At 42.0% G+C, this 12,183-nt stretch overlaps 1 protein-coding gene across 7 annotated transcripts in view; it reads left to right on the forward strand.

The window, feature by feature from the left end:
* LOC134540806 (neurobeachin) overlaps positions 1 to 12,183 on the forward strand; it is a 987,386-nt gene that overhangs the window by 661,535 nt on the left and 313,668 nt on the right. For all 7 annotated transcript variants that reach the window (XM_063383739.1, XM_063383741.1, XM_063383738.1 and 4 more), the window contains 3 exons: positions 423 to 570; positions 3,376 to 3,502; positions 4,791 to 4,927. In XM_063383739.1, the coding sequence (XP_063239809.1) occupies positions 423 to 570; positions 3,376 to 3,502; positions 4,791 to 4,927 (412 nt within the window). The remainder of the gene's footprint in view (positions 1 to 422; positions 571 to 3,375; positions 3,503 to 4,790; positions 4,928 to 12,183) is intronic.

Here is a 12,183-nt window from a genome sequence, read left to right on the forward strand (position 1 = left end):
CGCTGCCGTAACGCCCTGTATCGTCTTAGGTTGTTATTTGCACGTTAGAGCGCAGCACTGTCGCCCGCTGTCAATCCCCGCACCCCTCCATCCATCATTCACTGCAGCTCGAGGTCGTTCAACGGGAGGGTGGGGAAGGGGTGTTTGAAGAGTTCGACACTTGTCCGCCAGGGACCGCCACAAGTCGATGCCCTAGAGACGGTGGCGATTGCGGCGGTGAATTAACCAACTACCTCAAAACAACCATATTAGAAATTTTTAACCTGGGCTGGCGACTTCTATACGGTATACATATATTCAAAGGTCTCGGGGTTTTCCTTTCCGGGAAGGATGGATCGCCGCTGGCCCTTGCCTCCGGCCTTGACACGCTGGCCCGTGCCTGCTCTTTTTGCTCCAGCCTTGACGCGGTGTTGTTCCCGCAGGCTGAACGAGTTCTGGAAGCTGGACTCGTGGGAGGACGACGCGCGGCGCAGGAAGCGGTTCGTGCACAACCCGCTGGGCTCCAGCCACCCGGAGGCCACGCTCAAGGCCGCGCTGGAGCACGGCGCGCCCGAGGACGCCATCCTCCAGGTAAACATGGCCACTAGCCGCCCGGCACGTGCTTGGGATAGTCAGAGTCTTGGACCAGCAGTTTCTACTCTCGGGCATTTGTTGATATGGTTGGTTGTTGTAGAACAACCGGGAATCTTAGGCCACTATCGAATATAAGACGACTTCGAGTATAAACAATATATCTTATCTTTGAAAGATTTGTGCAGTGGGAGTGCATGACTTGATGTAAGTTTTTGGACATACGCCATGTGCTAAGAACTTTTTTTGTTGAATTTTTTTGCCTAATTCGTGTTTTTTGTCTTTTGGGTATTTTTATTTTTTTATTTTTTTTTATTTCTTCAACAGAATAAGTTCTTAGCAATGGCGTATGTCCAAAAACTTACATCAAGTCATAAACAATACCAAATATAAGACGACCTCGAGTATCAAACAATATTGAATATAAGACCACCTCAAGTATCAAACAGTATCAAATATAAGACGATCTCAAGTATCAAACAATATTGAATATAATATGCCTCAAGTATGAAACAATATTGAATATAAGATACCTCAATTATCAAACAATATCGAATATAAGACGACCTTGAGTATCAAACAGTATTGAATATAAGATAACTCAAGTTTGAAACAATATTGAATATAAGACAACCTTGAGTATCAAACAATATTGAATATAGGACGACCTCAAGTATCAAACAATAGCGAATATAAGATGACTTCGAGTATAAACAATATTGAATATAAGACGACCTCAAGTATCAAACAATATCGAATATAAGACGACCTCAAGTATCAAACAATATTGAATATAAGACGACGTTGAGTATCAAACAATATCGAATATAAGACGACCTCAAGTATCAAACAATATCAAATATAAGACGACCTCAAGTATCAAACAATATGGAATATTAGATACCTCAAGTATCAAGCAATATCGAATGTAAGACAACCTTGAGTATCAAACAATATTGAATATTAGATACCTCAACTTTGAAACAATATTTAATATAAACAATCTAAAATATAAATTGACCTAGAGTATGAAACTATCTCAAATATAAGACGACCTTGAATATAAGCCATCTCAAATATAAGACGACCTTGAATATAAGCCACCTCGAATATAAGATGACCTCAATTACAAGACAATTGTTAATATAAGACAACTGCAAATGCTGCATGATGTAGGATACAATACAGCCGTGAATACAAGTTAGTCTGGAATAAAAGAAACTATCAAGATAATTTTGATCATAAATTTTGCGATATACATTTATAATTACAAAGGTAGTCAATAATACTAAAGAAAAAAGTTACATGAGAAGGAACATGACAGTTTAGGTTAAACTCTTAACTGATGATGATTTTACAGTATACGCCATTAATTTTGGATATGAATCCACATTTCAAATGGTATTTATCGCACTGTTGCTACGTTATATTCCAACTGTGTATCGGTTGCTATTTTGAAAAAATTAAAAGGTTAATGATGATATTCCACATAAATAAGTATGAAATACAGTAGAACCTCATTTTTACATATTTCAAGGGACCAGGAAAAAAATATGTAAAAACCGGGAAAGCGCAAAATAAAGGAATTGTTCAAATTTTTTTTATCATCTCACTATATGGGAAACAATAAGAAAATATATACCACACTAAATAATATGTCAGAGACGGTTACGTTTTTAAATATTAACTAGAACTTCACTATCTCACATAATTAAAATTATCAATATATCCAATATTTCCGTTCTTCATTATTGCTGAAAGTTAAACATGAAATTTGCTGTTCTAGTGTAAGAAATGAGAATGTTGAAGCATCTTGATATAGCCACTTGGTGCTGAAATTTTGTAACACAATTGATTTTGAACTTTGTATTTAATTACGTGTTAAAGTTTTATTAATTTCAGATTTTTTGAGAAATAATACTATAAAACATTAGCTACCACCATCAATATAATTGTTTACGTTGAGGAATAGAAGTTAAATTGCCTTTGCATTGTTTGGATATTCATTGCAGCCATTTGACTTTTCAGAATGTTTCTAACGTGGTAAAACTAACATCGCCGAATATGCACGAAGATGCCATATTTATAGGAAACTCGTACGTTGCTTAAAACGTATTTTAATAATGGAACTGTAATACGCTCTTTTTTGTATTTAAAACATGAGTTTTCACCTTTATTTTCATGCATAATACATTTAAGATTAAAGGGGAACGCTGAGAAAAGTTTTTATTAATATTCATTTTTATGTCACCAACGTTTGGTTCATGGCCGTATGGTGTACAATAGCACAAGGCACAAAAAAAAAAGTAAGTTGTTTACAATGGCGAACGAAGCTGTGGTGACCATACACTCATGCAGTAACGCTTAATAATTAAACTTCACGCTATTCATTATGAGAATTTATTGTTTTCTCTAAATTTTCCGATGGTTTGTCACGAAGTACAGCTCTTATTCTACGTAAACAGTGGTAAATGCTTTTGCACAAGGAGGGAAAAGAATGTATTATTAGTATAGGGAAATTGACAGTGCATGTAAAAAAAATACGTTAATCACGGGAGTTCGTATGTCGCGGGTACGTAAAAATGAGGTTCTACTGTAATGTTAAGTTTTAGTATCACTATTTTCATCTAATATAGTTGCATGTGTGAAGTTGCAAGCTTATCAAAACAAAAGTTGTACTGTGGTAATTTTTAATTTTTTTTTAAAAAAAATTGTGATTTCATGTTTGGTTCGGAAAGCACACGTATGTTTCGCAGCAGGGGAGGACGCGTCGGCTATTCAGTGTGGGGGGGGGGCTTGTCGCAGGCGAGGGAGGAGTTCCACGCGCACCTGGCGGCGTCGCGGTCGCAGCAGCAGCAGGTGCAGTCCACCGACCTGATGGACGACAGCGAGCTGCTGTCGGACGACCGGGACCTGGACGTGGACCTCACAGGTCGGCCCCGTCGCCGCCCCGGCCCCCGTAGTCCAGAGACACATACTGACACGCATTTCACTTTTTAACTGACTTCAAAAACAAGAGGAGGTTCTCATTTCGTCTGTGTGTGTGTGTGTGTGTGTGTGTTTCTATATATAAATATAAATGTGAAATAACCGAAAGAATCTTAAACGATACAAATGGAAATGAAATAAATCCACATATCCACATGTACGGAAATGAGTCGGAAACCTGATACATCAAACAAAAATCACTCGATGCAATGGAAATAAAATTATTTGTACCCAAATGTAATTAAATAAATAAAATGACGTAAAAAAAAACATACAAAAGCATATATATTAATAATTCTGGTGTGAGGTTTCGCAGTTGATTGCAAAGCTTTAGAACATTGGAAGACTAAGTTTTGCTTATGAAAATATTTAGTTTTTGTTTTTTTTTTTGTGTTTGTGTATGTTTTGCTTAAATAAACTTGGTAACTTAGAAAAAAAAATCAGAGTGGCACCCGATTTTCTTATATTAATGGTCAAATTTAATATTATGCATGTCCCAATTATTGGTTAATCATTAAATCTGTTCAAACATTACAAATGTCAAAAAAAAATTTTTTTTTTACTTTGATTGTATATTTTATAAAATAATTGTAATACAGCACCACTGGGAACAATATTCACTTCACATTAAAAAAAAAAAAAATTAAAATTTGCACACGCCTGTTCTTGTAGGCACTTTTTTTTGGGGTGGGGGGAATGGCTGATGAGACTGAACGTTGGAACAGAGGTCGGATGGACGAGACTCCACTGTGTTAGCTTTGAATATATATATACTGTATAGAAGTCGCCAGCCCAGGTTAAAATTTCTAATACGGTTTTGAGGTAGTTGGTTAATTCACCACCGCAATCGCCACCATCTCCAGGGCATCGACTTGTGGTGGTCCCTAGCGGACAAGAGTGTCGAACTCTTCAAACACCCCTTCCCCCTCCCGCTGAACGACCTTGAGCTGCAGTGAATGATTGTTGGGGGGTGCGGGGGAATGACAGCGGGCGACAGTGCTGCGCTCTACTAACGTGCAAATAACAACCTAAGACGATACAGGGCGTTACCGGCAGCGCACTTGCAGCGGTGAAGTTCCCAAGCTGCTCATCATACGCTCCTGAAAAAACGTAGAGTAAATCCTATCCACTCGCGACTTCCATACAGTATGTATATTCAAAGGTGTTGGTTTGAGCGGTGACTTCTCCGCGGTTTGTTTTAAATGGTTTCTCTCCCCCCTCCCCGCGGGCAGGCCCGGTGAACATCAGCACCAAGGCGCGGCTGGTGGCGCCGGGCATCGTGGCGCCGGGCACCGTCTCCATCACCTCCACCGAGCTTTACTTCGAGGTCGACGAGGACGAGCCGGAGTTCAAGAAGATCGACTCGGAGGTGAGTAATGAAATTGTATTAGAATATATAATTAGGCCCTTCTCTGACCATCATTCTGGACCTGCCCTTGCAAACAAGGCGATACAGGTTCAGTTACCACCTGATTATTCACCAGCGCTCGAAACATGGCGGCACTTTTCAGTGGCCTCCGGGTCATTCTCCAGGTTTGCTGGAACAACAGGTCTGTCCCTCCAGGCTGGCCAGACGATAGGTGTGTTCCTCAGGTAGGGCATCCAGCTCCTGTGAGTGTCAGTTTGTTCCATCCATGTGGACCCTACCTCAGGCGATAAACTACAAGTTTATTTTCTTCATCTTTTATCTTCGTTGATGCCATAGATCAGTGATGCCGCAACTTCGTTTTGCACGACCTGTTTAGAGAATCATGTAACAAGCAGATGTCACCAGGTTAACTGTCGTGTATTAACCGTCTTTGCACTTGTAGAATAAGTTATTAAGAGACACTGTTATTGAGCCATGATATTTGTACAGAAATATTGGAAATTCATTATTTATATTTATTGTGATCATTATATTTTTTAATGGTAATTTTTTCTATGGTTATAATTTTTTATTTTTTTATTTTTTAGCAGTACAGTAAAACTGTGTTATTACTGCCTTCGGTGATTCAGATCTCTGTATAATCCAGATCAGATTTTAGACATTCTATCTAATGTTCTCATAAAAATGACAATTGTATTCTACTTTTATGCAAACAAAGATGATTCGCACCTGACCATGCTTCATTCAAACTCAATACATCTTTGAAACGTAAGAAACTTGACGAATTATTTGTTAAGAAATGATGAAAAAAGTAATTTTTATATTTTTAAATGATTTGTAAACAATATAGGGCATGTATGCTATGTAATATTGTTACAGTTTATGGTAAGTCTGCTTATTTAAAAAATTTATTAGCTTATTACCCATATTACTTGAATTATCCGGATTTTCGATAGTCTGGATTGCTTATGGTCCCACCATCTTGTACGGATAAACAAGTTTTAACTATAGTATTTTCTTATAGAGTTATTTTTTTTACATTTTTGTGTCTGCCACTGAACCTAGACTCAGGGCTCGGGTTCCATGTGCGGTCTTGTACATAGCGATAGCAGATAGCAGACGTGTTTTGTGTCCACCACTGTACCTAGACTCTGGGGTCATGTTCCGTGTGCGGTCCTATACAGAGCCGTAGCAGGTAGCACGTGTTTTGTATCCGCCACTGTACCTAGACTCTGGGCTCGGGTTCCGTTTTCAATCTTTACAGAACGGTAGCACGTAACACGTGTTTTGTATCCGCCACTGTACCTAGACTCTGGGCTCGGGTTCCGTATGTGGTCTTGTAGATAGCGGTAGCAGATAGCACGTATTTTGTATCCGCCACTGTACCTAGACTCTGGGCTCGGGTTCCGTGTGCGGTCTTATACAGAGCGGTAGCAGATAGCACGTGTTTTGTGTCCGCCACTGTACCTAGACTCTGGGCTCGGGTTTCTGTGTGCGGTCTTGTACAGAGTGGTAGCAGATAGCACGTGTTTTGTGTCTGCCACTGTACCTAGACTCGGGTTCCATGTGCTGCCTTGTACAGAGCGGTAGCAGATACCACGTATTTTGTATCTGCCACTGTACCTAGACTCTGGGCTCGGTTTCCGAGTGCGGTCTTGTACAGAGCGGTAGCAGATAGCACGTATTTTGTATCCGCCACTGTACCTGGACTCTGGGCTCGGGTTCTGAATGCGATTGTGTACTGAGCGGTAGCAGATAGCACATGTTTTGTGTCCGCCACTGTACCTGGACTCTGTGCTCGGGTTTCGTGTGCGGTCTTATACAGAGCCATAGCAGATAGCACGTATTTTGTATCCGCCACTGTACCTAGACTCTGGGCTCGGGTTCGTTGTGCGGTCTTGTACGTACCGGTAGCAGATAGCACGTATTTTGTGTCTGCCACTGTAACAGGACACGAGCACGGGTTCCGTGTGTGGTCTTGTACAGAGCGGTATCAGATACCATGTGTTTTGTGTCCACCACTGTATCTAGACTCGGGTTCCGTGTGCGGTCTTGTTCATAGTTGTTTCAGATAGTGCGTGTTTTGTGTCCACCACTGTATCTAGACTCGGGTTCCGTGTGCGGTCTTGTACATAGTTGTTGCAGATAGTGCGTGTTTTGTGTCCGGCTCTGTACCTAGACTCCGGTTATTTGTGCGGTCTTGTACAGAGCGGTATCAGATAGCATGTGTTTTGTGACCACCACTGTATCTAGACTCGAGTTCCATGTGCTGTCTTGTACATAGTTGTAGCAGATAGCGCGTGTTTTGTGTCCGCCACTATACCTAGACTCGGGTTCTGTGTGCGGTCTTGTACAGAGCGGTAGCAGATAGCACGTATTTTGTATCCGCCACTGTACCTGGACTCTGGGCTGGGGTTCTGAATGCGATCGTGTACAGAGTGGTAGCAGATAGCACGTGTTTTGTGTCCGCCACTGTAACGGGACACGGGCTCGGGTTCCGTGTGTGATCTTATACATAGTTGTAGCTGATAGCGCGTGTTTTGTATCCGCCACTGTACCTAGACTCTTGACTCGGGTTCCATGTGCGGTCTTGTACATAGTTGTAGCTGATAGCGCGTGTTTTGTGTCCGCCACTGTATCTAGACGCGGGTTCCGTGTGCGGTCTTATACATAGTTGTAGCAGATAGCACGTGTTTTGTATCCGCCACTGTACCAGAACTCTGGGCTCGGGTTCCGTGTGCGGTGTTGTACAGAGCGGTAGCAGAAGCACGTATTTTGTATCCGCCACTGTACCTAGAATCGGGTTCCGTGTGCGGTCTTGTACAGAGCGGTAGCAGAAAGCACGTATTTTGTGTCCGCTACTGTACCTAGATTCTGGGCTCGGGTTCCGTGTACGGTGTTGTACAGAGCGGTAGCAGAAGCACGTATTTTGTTTCCGCCACTGTACCTAGACTCTGGGCTTGGGTTCCTTGTGCGGTCTTGTACGTACCGGTAGCAGATAGCACGTATTTTGTGTCCGCCACTGTACCTAGACTCTTGGCAGGGTTCCGTGTGCGGTCTTGTACAGAGCGGTAGCAGAAAGCACGTATTTTGTGTCCGCTACTGTACCTAGATTCTGGGCTCGGGTTCCGTGTACGGTGTTGTACAGAGCGGTAGCAGAAGCACATATTTTGTTTCCGCCACTGTACCTAGACTCTGGGCTCGGGTTCCTTGTGCGGTCTTGTACAGAGCGGTAGCAGATAGCACGTGTTTTGTGTCCGCTACTGTACCTAGATTCTGGGCTCGGGTTCCGTGTACGGTGTTGTACAGAGCGGTAGCAGAAGCACGTATTTTGTTTCCGCCACTGTACCTAGACTCTGGGCTTGGGTTCCTTGTGCGGTCTTGTACAGAGCGGTAGCAGATAGCACGTGTTTTGTGTCCGCTACTGTACCTAGATTCTGGGCTCGGGTTCCGTGTACGGTGTTGTACAGAGCGGTAGCAGAAGCACGTATTTTGTTTCCGCCACTGTACCTAGACTCTGGGCTTGGGTTCCTTGTGCGGTCTTGTACATACCGGTAGCAGATAGCACGTGTTTTGTGTCCGCCACTGTACCTAGACTCTGGGCTGGGTTCCGTGTGCGGTCTTGTACAGAGCGGTAGCAGATAGCACGTATTTTGTGTCCGCTACTGTACCTAGATTTTGGGCTCGGGTTCCGTGTGCGGTGTTGTACAGAGCGGTAGCAGATAGCACGTGTTTTGTGTCCACCACTGTACCTAGACTCTGGGCTGGGTTCCTTGTGCGGTGTTGTACAGAGCGGTAGCAGAAGCACGTATTTTGTTTCCGCCACTGTACCTAGACTCTGGGCTGGGTTCCTTGTGCGGTCTTGTACAGAGCAGTAGCAGATAGCACGTATTTTGTATCCGCCACTGTACCTAGACTCGGGTCCCGTGTGCAGTCTTGTACAGTGCGGTAGAAGATAGCACGTGTTCTGTGTCCGCCACTGTACCTGGACTGTGGGCTCGGTTTCCACGCACGGAGGTGTGCACCAGCGGCGAGGGATCGGCCCCGGACGGGTAATTGATTTTTAAACGTTGGCTCGCCTGCGGGTCCGCGGGCATGGACGCGACCTGCCGTCGGCCGGGGGCGCAACTGACTGCGCGGCCATCAATCAACCGGCCCGACGAGACTCCGCCGCGGGCAGTGGCGTGCGCTGGGAGGGGCGCCCGTCAGACGTTATTTGCTTATTTACTTACTGGCTGATGCCCGCCGTGCCTTCCTGTGCATCATGCACACTGCATCTCTCTCTATATCGCTTTCTGTGTCTGTGCTTGTTGCGTAAAGGGGGTCAAGTCCAAATCATAGTCTTTAGAAAATCGCGATTGAAAATTATTACGTTTCTTGAAGTCAGGTTTTTTTTTTTTTTAGCTTTATTAACTGCTTTAGAACTTTGGAAACTCGTTTAATTGTTTTAAAAATAATGTCTCTAATCTCCCTTATCAATTATTAAAGTAAATAATTTAATATCACTGTGTACGTTTAACCATTTGTGACTTAAAAAGCAAAGATATTTATATATATGACCCTATATAAATCTCACTAAATTTCTCTCGATAGGTATATAAAAATCTCTCTATCGTCCCGTGTACCTCTCTGTATATCTCTATCTCGTTATAATTATATCTTCCTATCTGTATCTTTACAAAACAAAGACGACGACACTAACATTTATAAGGTAACCCGGGGGAAGATGCCACAGTTAAGGGGTTTTAAACTCACAAATTTCGAATTACACATGAAAAAAAAATTATCATTAGGATACCATTTTCGTTGTACATTTGTGTATGTCAGAAATGGACAAAAAGTCTCGTAAAAAAATTAATGGAAATAAAAATTAACCAAATGTTAATGCCCGTATGAGTGGCGTGTTCCCCCAATAGTAAGGGTAAGATGCCACTTGATATGGGGGAAAATGCCACCATCTGTAAACTAAACAGTGGTATTAAAAAAATGATGAGTGCGTTAAGAAAAAGTAGTTATATTGGTTTTTATAGTAAATATAACATACAGATTAACACAAAATAACACTTTGTTTACAAAACTCTGTTGAAGAACATCATGGCATACCTAACACGTATCAAAATGTAAATTTCTGAACTACAATCTTCATGAAACCATTTTCTACATGCAACACATTGGATCCAGTCACACTTGGGACCTTTTTTAGCATAGAAGTACCCATTACATACTGCACAAAAATCATCACTACCATTGATATCATCTAGTTCACTGTCACTCTTACTATCTTGGCAAGTTTCGCCACTACACGAAGTCAACGAGCTCACTTTCTTCTTTCTTTTTCTTTGGGGTCCACGTTTGATCGTTTTCTCTTTGGCTTGTTGTTTCATCTTAATATCCTTTTGAAGTTGTGATTTTCGCATGTCCATTAGTTTTGCTGGTGAATTCAGGACCACTGCTGTTTGCTTCTTACGACTAGTTGGCTTAGGCATAGTAAGAACAGGAACAGGCGATATTTCTTCGAAGGAACTCATGCTGCTATCTTTATTTGTCGAATGTATTGACACATCATTGGCCGAATCAGTTGCCTCGTTTTCAGGAGCATAGGAGCAAGAAGCAGTTGTCGATGCAATAGGCATCGTGACATTTTCTGCAAGAGTAGAAGAATTTTCACTTGTAACAACTTTATCAGCATATGCTGCTGTATTTAGGTTGTTACCAAGAAGCATTGTCTGATAGAGAGAAAGCGTGTGCAGGAATTTTTTGCGGGTTGTAAAGATAGATGCCACAAGCAGAAAATCCTGCACTACCATTGCCCATTGTTGCGGTTCGACTTCAAACTGAATTCAACAATGTTCCAAATTGGAGACGTGTCAGTTTTCTACCGGGGTTGCTGTAAATCCAAGTGTTTACAGCTTGCTGCCAAAATGTATTCAAAGATTTGAAAAACGACCGGTCTAAGGGTTGCAGATATCTACTGAGTTGTGTGGCTTGGAAGGCAGATTAGTATTATGTCGTTGTCTGCAGCGAAGTCCAGTACATCAACATCTGAGCAGTGGGAACTATGACCATCCAAAACAAGCAAACACTTTCCTGCTTCCTTTCGAGGCAAAAAATGTATTTTTAACCAGCGAAAAAATATCTCAGTATTTACGCAAGCAGACATTTAATTCATTTTGACGTGTGAGCCAGGTGGCAGGCCGTCTTCAAATTCAGGCTTCTTTCTTTTTCCTTTAAAATTGCTGAATGGGGGCAAGAAGATACCTTCGGCATTGCAACAAGCAATTATGTTGATCGTCTCACCTTTCTCTCCAGATACTTATAGCATGGTGAACATCTCGATTACCTTTGCTATCATTCGACCTGTTGATTTGAAAAACACACTCGCCCATGTTGTAAATCTTCCTTGGGGCACTGAGAAAGTCATTTTCTTCACAAACATGCAAAAACACTTGAAAATAGTTGTCAACTTATTTACGGGACATTCCAAGTCCACGTGCGATGGAGATACCCTGTGCCTTCCTAAGTGTTACTTCAGGTTGACGTATCAAAAACAGTTGTAGCCAGTCGTATCCAGCTAATTTCGTTTCAGTGTGCTCCTTTAGTAACATTTCCAGCATCAATTCGTCTTTTCAATGTTCTGTAGGATATGTGATGAAACTGGGACGCATCCCATAATTTCATTTTCCCGTTTTTCACATCTTCAGAAGCAAGAAGTAAGTTTTCTTCCGACCAAGACGCAAGATCCGTTTTCCTCTCGTACCTGCGGGGAATAACCTGTTTGGGAAAAGGTGTAGAATTAACAGCTTTGCTAAAAAGTAGTTAATGCACAGAAATAATATTGTTATCAACATGGAATTATAATACATTATCATGGGGGAAGATGCCACTTGACGTGGCATTTTACCCCACGTATTGGGGTAACACGCCACTGACATTTTTTTTACTCCAATATTCTCAGCGGGAATCGCCACACATCACTTCAAAGGCGTTAAAGAGTGTTGAATCTTCGTATACCACTAGTTTTATGCATGTATATAAATTAAATTTCTTATGTCTTACGAAATGGTAATAAAATATTATAAGATACGTACTCACCTTTCAATATCTTCATATATTTAACCATGAAACGATGAAAAAGGGTCCTAACACGCCGTGACTCCTCGTGGCTTCTTGTACACGTTCAGCGCTGTCTCGCTACGCGGTTGGAGCTGCTATCTGTGTTTTTGTTCGGAAATACGTCCGCCTCAGGCATCTTCCCC

This window comes from Bacillus rossius, chromosome 17 (assembly GCF_032445375.1).
Source record: "Bacillus rossius redtenbacheri isolate Brsri chromosome 17, Brsri_v3, whole genome shotgun sequence".
NCBI lineage: Eukaryota > Metazoa > Arthropoda > Insecta > Phasmatodea > Bacillidae > Bacillus > Bacillus rossius.